The 13,642-nt window shown below is 44.5% G+C and overlaps 1 protein-coding gene across 3 annotated transcripts in view; it reads right to left on the reverse strand.

The window, feature by feature from the left end:
• unc5cb (unc-5 netrin receptor Cb) overlaps positions 1-13,642 on the reverse strand; it is a 120,650-nt gene that overhangs the window by 22,418 nt on the left and 84,590 nt on the right. For 2 of the 3 annotated variants that reach the window (XM_035184517.2, XM_035184516.2), the window contains exons 5-7: positions 4,187-4,367; positions 1,585-1,752; positions 1,145-1,309 (exon numbers count right to left, since the gene is read on the reverse strand). In XM_035184517.2, coding sequence (XP_035040408.2) covers positions 1,145-1,309; positions 1,585-1,752; positions 4,187-4,367 — 514 coding nt within the window. The remainder of the gene's footprint in view (positions 1-1,144; positions 1,310-1,584; positions 1,753-4,186; positions 4,368-13,642) is intronic. The other variant, XM_035184519.2, reaches the window with a different exon arrangement.

The raw sequence follows: 13,642 nt of genomic DNA on the forward strand, positions 1-13,642 counted from the left end.
AATGGAGGCATCTGTGATTACGTGTGGCTCTAACACCTTCAAAGATGTTAATTGGAGAGGAATGGAGAATGAATCAGCTCCTGTGTGCGGCGCAGTGTTTTCAGCCATTTCACTCTTGTCCTCTTTCTCTGGTTATTACGGAACCTGTACTGGCACGAAGGCAAAGACAGAATGAGTAGATGAAAACTCAAGTGTTTAAAATAGTTTACCCTTTAACTTCTCAGCACGCGCGATGCACACATGCAGCAGGATTCCAATCTGTGAATGTGTTATAAGGGAGAGGGGGCAGCACTGTGGGCCGGACTGAACGGAGAGGCTGTTTTTAACTTGATGGAAGAAAGAGAAGCAGAAAACAATCGGCCGCCTGCAGAAAAAATATCTGGCAGCCCCTCAGACTGGCTTCGGCTCTTTTGTTGTGAACAACAATACAAATAAATCCAGTAGAAGAATTGTGATTTCTTTTCTACGGGAGGGGAAATTCTGCTGCAACCTGGAGACTCTGCTTCAAATGGTTATGTACAATACATGTTCACTTCCCGACACGTGTAATTGGCAGCTCAGTGAAAAGGAGCAAGCCTTCACTTGTACCACTGTGGGTTCGTGATTCCTCTCATTTGACCGAAGGAATCCACAGTTTGAAAATTAAGGTAGTAATCAGAGCAGCTTGGAATCCGTGACCTCCCTTATGTAATTACAACATAATCACTTATTATTATTTTAAATATAACTCCCGACTGCTTGGCTTGTGACATGGATAACTACTTAGAGTGTTTCCCTTTGTGGCCGGCTCTTTCTTTGACATGTGCTTAAATTTTAAGCAAAAGCTGACACAGGGAAAGACGTGCAGTGGTTTTCTGCTTTTATGTCACTTTTCTCCAGCAGCTTTGGTGTATTATGCATGTGCAAATAAAGAGAAACAGATCGAGTGCGGAGGACAGAGAGAAAGCATTTTAGCATGTCTTATTGTTTATGTATGAGTGAAGTGAAACAGAGTGAGCGAGAGACGGGGGGTGAAAGTGTTATGTGGGGATGTGAAACACAGCGTGGTGATGAAAGAGCCGAGGGAAACTCATGGTCAAAGGCTAAAGAAATTTCTTTGGTTGGCGGGTCAGAGAGAGTAGCAGAGGATTAGTCGAGTACTCACTCTGCATGCACAGCCCATCGGTGCAGTTCTTGGACTGGAGCACCATGCCCTCACAGTCCTTCCCCCCGTTTTTTGGTGCCGGGACGTTGCATTCTCTCCTCCTCCAGTGGGTGCACTCTGTCCCACAGGTGGACCACTTACTCCACTCTGTCCACAGGCCATCCACTACCACACAACAAACAGGACAGACCAGGACAGAGTGAATGAGATGGCAAATGAGGAGATGGAGACAAATCGTGTGCGGGAGTGGGTGCGAGGACACGTGATCGAGGCGGCGAGGGATATACGTGGGAGAGGGACACACATAGAGGCGGAGGCACAAACAGAGCGAAATATGCAAACACAGAGTTGCATCATATTTTTCGGTGTATTTAGCATTTGCACACCCAAGCCTCTCTCTACCCACTAACATGTGGGTGTATTGAAATTTTGTGTCATACCTGGGCAGAGAGGGTTGCACGCCAGCTTCTGGATGCCTTGCCCCTCACAGATGGCACCGCCGTTGAGGGGCGCCGGGTTGGTACAGCTGCGTGTGCGTTTCTGGTAACCGCGGCCACAGCGGCTGTTACACACCGACCACTCCGTCCACGTGGACCATCCACCATTCACTGGAATACAGGGTTAAAAAACATGTTATATGCTTTCTCAGCTCTCACTCAGATGCTTTACCAAAAGGGAAATTATATTTAAAAACAAGTTATAAAGTTACGAAGGGGCATAAAGCAAATAGAAAATGTTGACTGAGGTGAAATAAAATACATTAAAACATAAGATGACTTTTAACAAATGAAACAAAAATTAAAAAAACATTAAAAGCATGAATACAAATACATTATCAATAACATTTAGATTTTGGTTCGTCGTTAGTGAGAATTATCGGAACATCGTTAACTGTTATTTGAATCTTGGACACATCAATTTACAGTCATTTGCCCACTGTTAAATATACAGTGCAAGTTTTATTTTGTTGCGTTTTGACTCTGAAATCTCAGGTCGTTACTGTGCCATGCAGCCAGACAGTAAATTCTGGTCCGATTGCTGCGCATTTTCCATTCACTGATTCCTCCTAATGCCTCCCTTCCTCTCTCATCCATCTCTGTCAGCGACTAAATCCAGTGGAGAGTGACACCAGGGCTTGTGGCTGAGAACAAGTCTGTGGCATTTTGAGATGGTGGAGCCGGGCCCCCCCCAGAGCCTCTGACTTTCAAATGTGACGTGCTTACGAGTGAAGCCCGAAATATTGAACTCGTGGGGAAGACCGCCAAAACCCCCCCACTTCCTTACTGTCTGCTCTCTTTTCCTCTGTGGATTATGGCTCTATCTTTTCTCTCCCTCTTTCCGTGTCTCGTTTTTCCTCCTTTTTCTTGCCAGCTCGTGCTCCTGTTTCCAGTGTCCTTGCCGTGGCTCGGGCTGGAAACCACTGGGCTAAAAACACACTGCCTATCTGTCTCACCGTTTTATGACTAGCATCAGACACAAGTCTTACTTATTCTTTTGGGCTTCTCATACGGCTTTGTGGGGATGTGCTTTTTCACATACGGCTCAGCAGCACATACATTTTGGGAAAAGGGGGGATAAAGAAGCAAGGACAGCACAAACAGATGAGCTTGTGGCTTGAGTTACTTTTTCTCAAGAATGAGTCAACATCAGAGCAGGTTTTTTTAAAACTAAGTTGTCATACACTGTGTTCCTGACAGTGAAAACCTTGAAGACGGCGATCCTTGTCCCTGAAATCAACTTTCTTAAATGTACAACTTGTGTTAATGCATCACTCTTGCATTGATTCCCCAATAGCCACATTATCCTCAGTGCTCAGTTAAATTCAACCGAAAGTGCTACTGCACACTTAAATTTGTTTTTTTGAGCTGTAAACTAAATTATGTGACTGTTTTTTGATGAAACACATTAACGCCCGTGTTAAAATCACATTTGTTACCTAATCTAATTTCAAAATCCACATTTATGGGTTGAAAACGCCCCCATCTAGCATTTCAAACCATCTTGGACCTTGCAGGGGCCAATGCTTAGGTCGAGTTAACATTTTGGGACGTCTCCACTTCATGACATTTATTGTTTTGTTAGAGGTGGGCCACGAGTGGGAATCTGGAAAAATGCTCTCATTTTCAAATCCATGCTGAAACTAAATCCCAAAACCACCACATCATCTATTCAGAGACGTCTCCCATCCTCTCACACACACACACACACACCGTTCCAGAGCCAGTGATTCGAACAGCTCGGTAGGTGTGTCTGAGCCCTGCTGCCCAGCACCGCGTTCCAAAGGCATTTCTGAGTTTCCAGGGAGAGGCATTTGGTGGGTGAAGTTCCACTTTAGCTAACAACAAACAAAACAAGGTATTTGCACTTCATCCAGTCTGACTGAGCTGTTCATAAACCCCGATGTGGTTGTGATCTTACTTAATCCCCCAAAAAGTAAATCCGCAGTATCATGAGGCGTCCTATCAGGCACAGGATGCACTCCACGCTGGCCTCAGTTAACTGAACTATGGAGACGAGTAGTCGCTCCGTACAGGAAAAACAATCTCCCAGGTTTAAAGGAGCATGTGTTTCATGTGTCACTTCTCCTGTCTCGAGTAGCCTCCAGCAGACGTGGAAGTTTTAACTTCACAGCCGCGCTGCGCAGTGACAGTCGTGTTCGGTTGATGTTGGGGAGACAGTGGGTGAGTATGTGTGAATCCACAGCGGGGGTTGCCTTTAAGTACGGCTCAGCCACATCAGCACCTTGCTAGCGTTTCAGAAAAAAAAATCACAAATCTCCAACTCCTTCGCACACCTTCCGGCAGGAACAAAATGAGGCGATGTTGCATGCCAGGGGAGGGAGGAGAGAGAGAGAGAGAGAGAGAGAGAGAGAGAGAGAGAGAGAGGGGTTCACTTCATGCAGAGTGACTTTGAAATTTGTTTCATTCGGAGTTGAGCCGACTTCTGATACTTATCTCTCATGTGGCCAATAGGGAGGATCAGTGTTTTTTGGGTCATGAGATGTGAGACCTACTGGATGTTCAGTGTGATATTATATTTTACCGTAGACAATGACTGTGGCGGTGGTGCTGCGTCTCTTGGCCACAATGTTCTTCGCCACACAGGTGTAGTTGGCCGTGTCGGAGAGACGCGCCTGCTTGATGATCAGGTTGTGGTCGATGGTGATGTAGAAGTTTCTGTCGTCCGCGGGATCAATAACCTCTTCGTTCTTTAGCCACTCCACCTGAGAAGAAGAAGAAGAAGAAGAAGAAGAGCACGACGTGAAGAAGATGAAACACAGACGGCCACAGCGACAACAGGATAGACGATGTGAGAGTCGACATAAGACAGGCCGACCTCATTAAAGTGTAAAGTGTTTAAACAGCTACAGTTTTTCTTGTGTCTTTCTAACTTCTGAAATAGTGAGGGCCAGGATTAGAGCACAGTCTCTGAGGTCCTGCTACAAAGAGTCAATAGCAATCATGCTCTTTTTATTCTCCCCCTAGAACAAAGCACAACAGTCACGGCAGCATCGTCCGGCGGCAGAGAAATAAAACTCCACACTTCCTGAAGCAGAGAGGCTCTCTGACCTTTCCTTACGAGTTCCACATCCCTAAATGATACCGATACTGAACTCCTGGCACCATCACAGAACAGGGGACATTTAAAGCCGTAAATCACCCCAAATCCTTTTTCCTCCCCCTCCTCGCTTCAGCTTTACAAAAAGAATCGCACGTCTCACACCTCTGCAGCCGCTTTGATTTAAGAGAAATATGTCCTGCTTCTCTGGTTTTCTTCAAAGAAGCTGTCCAGTCATGAGGAGGCCTGGCAAACAGCGAACGTCCTGTGTATTGTGAAATCCAATGAGGAGCACGGCCTGATAAGAGATAAGACACCAAGGAGCAGCACAGGCACAGATAAGAGGGATGTTTATAAAGGCTCTTTCCCACGAGAGATAAAGTATCTAAAAAAAATAAAAAAGTGGGGCAATAACCTGATATGAGTCCTGCCAAGACAAAACAGTCCCCGTTCACTATTGTTCACTGTTGGATTGCTTGTGAAACAGCACAGGAATAGTGTAGTGGTGCAGACATGTACAAAGCACCGGCCAAGACCAGGGGAAGTTTCTCAAAGGGGAAGATGGGGCTGATTGTGACACACACTGGCCTGTATGCATCACCAGCTCCTCCAGTATCTGTGTTAGCCGTTAGCTCGACAGGGCAGATATCAAAGATGCCCCTCAGTGTCACAACTCGGCAAAGGCTGCCTGCTCTCTTATCCAGTGGGAACACACTGAAGAGGCCAAGAATAAAATATGATCAGTGCTTGGCTTAAAAATAAATTCACATTTAACCTCTTCCAGCACGGCCCCGCCTTCAGATCAGCTCATACGACACCAACGCGCGTGACGGAACTTATATCTGAGCAAACACTGCATGCAAAACTTAATATGAGCACAGCTTCACCCTGCGCGAGTGTGATGTGTGTCCTCTGCCGATTGGGTTCTTATGAGTGTTTCCCTCCATAAACATGGATCAGCTGAATTAATCGCACAGAGCCGGGAGGGAGAGGATTCCCTCAGCAGCCGTATACGCGAGCTGAAATTAAACCGCTCTCTCACACGAGCACAATGCAATAAGTGTAAAAGTGCAGCACGACATCAGTTTTTCTATGTAGAGGAGATGCATCACATCTGCGGAGCGCTTTGTAGAAACGTACACATTCCTCCACAAAAAGAACTCGACCCTTGACTGAAGCAGATTTATTATTAGCAAAGTCCATTAAAACCTCTGTGTGCAGACAACAAAATTATCTAATCTGCGTTAGTAGCAGTTGTGTTGGAATGCAGAGGTAACATGCATAGGTGAAATTTAAAATTCTCAGTCTCAGATTAAGAATATAGAGCATTTTAATGGTTACTGCAGATATTTATAGTAAAGCGTGTTCATTTTATAACATGTGTACATATTTATGTACTTCAGTACTTTCCTATGGAATTGGCTTCTGTTTTAATTGTATTACAGGCTCATCTGTTTTGATATCTGTTGTCACGACGTTTTAGAAATTGATAAATCCTCAGAACTGTATTCAATTACCAACTAGAAAGACAATAAATAGAGTGGATACCAGCGCCAACGCTCAACAGTCCCCTTAAATTCAAGCCGCACCAAATTGCACACACTCAAATAAAAGTTTCCTCAATATGACAGGTTTTTTCCATTAAGAATTTGTGAAAATGTCACAAAATGTCTTTGTCTTTTTCCAGATCCACACCAAACATTTGACGGGTTCTGTCTTGGCCAATGTCCCATCCTTCCGTCAAGTTTTGGCGAAATCTATTCAATAGTTTTTGCGTAATCCTGTTGATAAACGAACAAAGTAACCAACAAACAAACATGCGAATGGGGGGAAATCATGACCAGGGAGCACCACCCATGTGTGTACATTTGACCACGTTCTTAACACCAGGTTGTGTATTTTTTTGCTCCCTTTTGTCGAGCCAAAAAAAACAAGGGAACACAACTCCACTAAAACAAATAAAGATGATGCAAACAGGAGAAACGGTTGCTTTGTTGACACGATAAATATTTTGTCTTTCACCGCTCACAGCAGCGAGTGCGGGGCATGTGGCACTGTGAAGTGAAAGGTCTGATCTCCGAATGGAGATTGACAGGGATACAAAAAGGCGGTTATCCAATTTTCGCACCAATCACAGAGGCGGCGTCTCCAAACGTGCTGCGTTCAGATGTCAAGAGCACTTTTAAATGAGAAGGTAATTAAAAATTGAACAAAAGAGCTTTTCAGCGCAGATGGAGGGGCGGGAGGGAGACGGAGTGACGAGGGATAGAATGTGGTAGAAACTCGTGTCAGAAGTGGGGACGTGTGAGTGCGAGAGCAAAAGTGAGCAGCAGTTCACCCATCATTTATTCTGCAGCGACTATAATTAGGGCTCATTAATAAAACCAGAGATGAAAAGGTAAGCCAATCTCTACACCATCCTTGTGAGAAGATTTCAGATGATTAAAAGTCAGCAGAAGAAGACTGCATCTCATGCTGCACTTGTCCAACTTTCTCTCAACAGACTCGAGCATGTACACAGAGATGCACACACACACACACGCGCAAACACACACACACACACAACCACACACAAGCACTCACAGCTTGTTAGCGTCTGATTGGCAGTGAAACATCCGGAGAGGTAATTGGCACATTTCTTGTCATTAACAAAGCGAAATTGCCACATGTCAGCTGTCATAAAGAGAAGGAGTCATCCTAGCTTGTTGGAGACGGGCGGGTGACAGAGAGAAAGACGGTGTGATAGACACCTATAGGGAGGAAGAGGAGGATAGGGACACACACACACAGACAGACAGGTGGACAGGAGACGGACAGGAGACGACGAATGAGTGAGAAGGAAACGGTTGCACGGGCAGAAGGACAGTAACCTAGGTATCAAAATATAAAATATATACGAGACGTCATCGCTGAAGACTGACAAGAGAGAATACATATGGGGGAATAAAGGGAGAAGTTTATAAAGAGGTGACTTTGTCTTGAAGAGGTGAAGACTGAACGAGGGGAGAGAGGGAAAGACTGAAGCGAGAGGTAAACAAAGAAGAAAGAGATCCAACTGAGAAGAGACAGTTTCTTCATCTCCTGAGCTCTGGAAAATCCATAGGGCCGGGATATATTGGATGGTACGTCGAAAAAGAAAAAGACAGGCAAGAAGAAAGAAAAGAAGCGTGTAAAGAGAGATGCTGTACAGTGTGTAGGAGGGTGGCGTGTATCAATGGTGGTGATGAATCAGTGACATACGTGTGCGTGTAGTGTTGGCATAGCTACGACATCTGTACATACATCACAGAAACCCATGTGTGTACTGGTGCCCTGATTCATTACGGTGGTCACACAGACAGAGCAGCTCCGGAGAAGCTCGTCGGTTTCTTTTGCTGCAGTGGATTGTGGGAGGTTTTTTATGATTCTGGAGATTTGAGATGATTTTGCACATTGTTTAAATTAAATAGAAATTTGGCTGCGCAGAATGAGGTCACCACTGAAGAGAATTTTGGTGAGCCATTTTAAAAAAACTTTATCCCCTTACGTTTTAATGTTGATATGGGAAACCTGTTCATGATTGGTTGCTTATCTACACATCCATCATTCATTTGGAGTCATGTTGTGTCCACCTAAGTCAAAAAAGTTGGCCAAATCTTTTGCTCTGTTTTTGGGTTCCTCCAACTCCTATGGGATATATCTGCACGTTTAGCTCACCAGGTTGCTGCCAGCATTATCTTTCTGTTGTTTGTATTTTATTTGAGTATTTTTGACACATTATCCCCTCATATTAAAAGGCCAATAAAGCAAACCTTATGGTTGGTAGCTTATTTACACATCTAGCAGATGTTGATCAGCATTAGCATTCACTTGGAGTCATGTTTGTGTCCACCTGACACATGTAAGACCAGAATTTGCTATATTTTTATCTTGGGTTTTGGGCTCCACCAACTGCTGAGAAAGACATATGCCTCCTTCTAGCTGCTAAATGCTCAGCTGTGTTCACCAGGATGTTGCTCACTTTGTCTTTCTGTTACTTGGAGCTGGGCTGGCAGCACAAATCATGTTTTTTTTGTTTTTTTTTAGCTAAAGCAGCTGCTTGCTGTGGCCAAGAACGACACTGACGACAGTAATGGAAGTCATCCAAAACAAAGTTTCACCATAACAACGGGCTTAAAGCCTCAGTAAAGCTGAGGAGAACTGCAAAGTCTGCTGTCAATCCCCCCATGAATTAAATCATGTGATCCATGGTTATTATTTAAAAAAGATCAATTACAGATGACTTAATCCATTTCCTTTTTTATTTTAATCATATGTCTCACATCACATCCTGAGCTGTAAACTGGATCTGGGCGAGTGCCTTGTGATTAAGATGGAAAATTAAAGCACACATTTATCCCTCTGCGCTTTTGAAGGACCCCAGCATGGTGGCCTATATATTTTAACCAATCCAGAACTGGGCCGCAGCATCAGTGTCCTACACCAGTGTCACTTACTCTCCCGCTGGCAAACGTCACTGGCTGCAGACCTGGCTGTAGCAGCGACGTGGGAGTAGCCCCTGAGTGGGATGTTCCTGTGTGCTGCCAGGGTGTGTCGGCACTAATCAGCCCAATATACTGAAAAGACTGTATATACGATCCACTCACTTGTTGGCGAAACCATTTATTACTCATCCCTGTTGTGTCAAAAATAGAATGTACAGCAGAGTATGGGGGTGGAAAGGGTGTGAAAAGCAACAAACAGGGAAGGGGGAATGCTCCATGCACAGCAATAGGAGATTCCTCTACAGAGAAGTCATTATGAGCTCTCCTGCTTCTCCACGTGAAGTCTAACTATCTACCCGGCGTAATTTATTCATTTCCCTTTTTTCCCACAGCACACATCCGCTCGGGGCTTGAATGACACACCTGGAGAACGAGCCACAAAAGGTTACAAACTGATTATTCAATCATTCACTATGAGACAACAAACCATATGCTCCGCATCTGCCTGCACGGCAAGAATGGAAGTGGGAGCTGTATAAATATTAACAAGCCGGAATGCACAACGCTGTGATCGTCTTGAGATGTGATCTGAAGAATGTTTTGTACGAGTGTACGTGTTGAGTGTGTTGTGAGGGGGAACTGCAACGGGAGGAGGTTAGGTAACTGGGGTGGAGTTGGAGCGGTTACTTCAGTAGGTGTCCACACAGATGACGGATCACTGAGTCTCCAGCCAGGAGTAATAACCTCACCAGGCTCACTGCTGCCCAAAGCTCTACACAGTGTGCTGAGGGAGAACAGCCATTTCTTAAACTCGCTCCAAGGACTGGGAGACACTTCACTTCTGAAACACAGCTCTCTCTGTTTTTCGATTGCTCACTTCATACCCCTCTTATAAAATATGATTCCTACAATCCCTCAAAACCAGTACAAGTGTCGGGGGAGGGTATATATTTACCCACTCTCTGTTTTGTCTATTTGTTAAGATTATTTTTTTAATATACATTTTATCGTTTAAACTTAAGTGTAGAAAACATCGCTGATAAAAGATATATTTTGAGCTATTATTCTCATACTCAGGTTCATCGTTTTAATTTGGATTATTTGGGTTTAATGTTCAGAAAACACATCACTTTCCTCAAACTGTCCATTGCTGCAGCTCCTCTTTTCAGCCTCTGCCTGAAACACTTGGTTTTAGATCCTGTCTCTTTAAGGCCCTCCTCCCAATAAAGCCTAGTCCACTCTGATTGGCCAGCAGGCCTACTCTATTCTGATTGGTTCACTGCTCCTGGCGTGTGAAGGAAATGTCAGCCTCTGCTTTCGCATTGTTAGAGGGTACGCTAGGACTATGACAAAGAGTTTCAGGAGCTAGGATTTTAAGAGTTTGGGCTTTTTGACTTTGCAGAACATACACAAAAAAACTATTTAACACACCAGAGGAAAGAGAAAAACATCAACTTTCTGCTTTAAGCCAAATTTTGGGGATATATTCGTGTGTGGGTGGACTTATTTACAACCTGACTGCAGAGAAGTGTGGGCCTCACATGCTATTTTATATAAAGTTATAAATAATAAACTGGTCTATGCCATTGTTGAGGTTTCACAGGATGGAGAACTGTGCGATCCACTCTGTGCGCACATTCCTCGGCCTCCCTGAGTCTCCCCTGGCCTTTAGAAAAGCTCTCACCAAGTGGGAGGCGATAGAGGTCAGAACTCTGCCGATATACAACACAACCTTGAGCAGAGAGGATGAAAACGCTGGAACAGATTCACGCCGTCAGTGCGAACAGCTCATAAACCGAATTTCAAATTGATAAAGAGATCGTTTTTTCCCCCCAAATCGAGGACTCTCTCATTTCATGTCTCATCCCATCATGTTAAATGAAACCACCACCTGGCACACAGATTCCAGGTAGCTTAGAGAAACGTGATTTGATCACTTTATGCTCTTTTTGTAACTGTAAACAAATAAGGTTTGTTTGCCAAGGGCTTTGGAGAAAACTCACATAATAGCAAAGGGGGTTTGAGTAAATCTGTTTGTCTTGTAGCCCAAATGGATCATGTAGTAGCTCCTTAGTTTGGTTTTCTTGTCATTTTTCTTTAATTTCTTTGGTTTGCTTCGCTTGTTTGTAAAGCCCTGAGTTATTTGAGGTAACAGTAGAGGCCCGTGACTTAGCACAGAGGACAGGAGCGCCCGCGAATGTTGGGCTATTAGAGTAAATCACAGCCTTTGCACAGGAGAGCTGCGGTGATTGACAGGTGAGTGCCTGAAGGGCAGTCTTTGGTTGGTTGCCAGAGGGATTTGGTCTGGCCTCCTGACACCTTCCTTCCCATGGGTAACCGTAATGAAAACACACTTCCTGTTCCGCTGGGCACTGAAGTGTTGTTTCTCTTGACATTCCTAGCCTTGCTCAAAAATACACTGCGCACCTTTTTTCTTTTTTTGGACGGGGAGGAAGCACTCAGCTATTTCTTGACAAGGTGACCCGACGCGCCGCTGTTTGCACTTTGCCTTTACTTCGCCTATGAAGTGGAACTGGGCCTGAAATCACCAGTAATCACTGACATTTACATGCTGACGTGTGGACCAGGCGGATGCCGGAGCTCCAGAAAGTGCCACGGTTAAGATATTTGAGCTTTATTCGATTTTATACCGTAACGCTCGATAATAAGAGTCATTATCGCTACATTTAGCCAATAATAAAGAGCGTAATAGCAGAACCTCCCTGCTGGACTATATATGTGAAATGTGCTTGGCTCCTGCTCCAGCTGTCTGAATTCATCTGACTCCGTTTTCTCACTTCTCTGGATGAGGGAGCGTGGAGTAAGGATCTTTTTGTCTCCCGGCTTTCTTCTCCGTAAAGCCAATGGACTTAATCACAGCAGCAGGGCCCCTTCCCCTGCAGAGCATCAATGACTCGTTACCCATGATAACACGGCAGGACCCTGGCTGACTGAGGAGATGCCTGAATTAAAATCCTGCTTCCATGGAAACCGGCTCAGCAGCTCACGGCGCTGCATCACCTCTGAACCCTTGTATTTCTCTCAAGGCTGTGACAAGTGCTGTGAAGTGGAGCTGGAGATGGAGGGCATGGCAGGAGAAAGGAGAGAGGAACAATAACGCCGCAATCTTTTACAAAGGAGATTCAAGTCCATTTTATGAGCTTGCCACATATTCTAGAGTATGAAAAGAGGCCACTGTTACCTCTGTAGAGGCCCTTTAGTTGTTGATGAAAGAGCGTCATGGAGTTATTCAAAGCAGAGGATGCACGCTGAGCTGATGGAAAGTCCTCCATCCTCATCTTTACTTTTATTACTCTGTCTTTGGTCAGCACTCGCCAAGTATGAGCCCACATAACGCACAAACAGTGCAGAAAGCCTTTGCTGCTCAATCATTCCTTCTCCCCTCTGCCTGGAATAGCCTCCACAGTTACATGTTCCATCTGCTCTTGATTACGTATACATACATCCAATATTCATGGCTATGAAAACGTGTTACAATGACTTCTAGGAAGGCCTGGTAATTGTCTAATGTATTCAGGCCGTACAAGACTTTTAGATGACTGAATCCTTGTGCTATTTCAGAAACCTCACTCGGAGCGTTTCAGTCGCCCCAAGGCCAAAGTTCCAGTGGTAATGGCCACAAGGAGAGCCAAAATAAATGCCTGCTGCTTGTTTTCTTTGTGTGTGCGTGTGTGTATGTGTGTGTTCCTCCTCTCAGGGACTGTGTAGTTCTGAAAAATCAATGCACCAACATAACTTGTAGAAAGAATAAGGGCTAGGAAAAGCTCAGATGCCTGATGGGAACCGTTTCATGTGATCCGTTATGAAAACTTGCTGCATCATCACACAAAGCAAATCCTGATTATTCAGCATCACGTGCAGTTTTTCAGGGCGACTGCCCCCGCGGAAAGCCAACAAAGACTCCAAACCACTCAAACAGACTCGCAGGATGTCATTACTGTGGTAAACCGTCACGACAACCTATAATGTAAATCATCTGAAGAGTGGAAAGACAAAGACGGAACACAAACAGCACAGTGCCACTTTGTAATCCGAGATTGGAGCTAATTGTGATTGACTGAACTCTGATTCTGCACAACGTGGGTTTTTTGTTCTGAAATTCTCTTTGGTAACTCGGCATCTTAAACAGCTGCAAAAATGTTGCTTTGAAAAGTGAAGTAAAAATACAAACAACCTAGAAATATTACAAACCTTTACTCTGATGTCGGCTGGGAAGTCGTTCTAATGTAAAATGTTGTTTTTTGTGCTATCAACAGTGACAATAGGAGACGTTAATAGCTCCCTGCACTCGTGTTAAGTCTGGGGAGCTGTCAAAACCTAAATCACAGATTTAAACACCTATATTCCAGCAAAGGGGAAGCACAAAAGTCTGATTGCCTCTTCCACTTCATCGGCAGTGAATTCGATTTCTGCCAGTAGGTTAGAAACATTCATAACCTGTGTCTCAATTCAGGGG

Source organism: Hippoglossus stenolepis, chromosome 18 (genome assembly GCF_022539355.2).
Source record: "Hippoglossus stenolepis isolate QCI-W04-F060 chromosome 18, HSTE1.2, whole genome shotgun sequence".
In the NCBI taxonomy this organism is placed as follows: Eukaryota; Metazoa; Chordata; class Actinopteri; order Pleuronectiformes; family Pleuronectidae; genus Hippoglossus; species Hippoglossus stenolepis.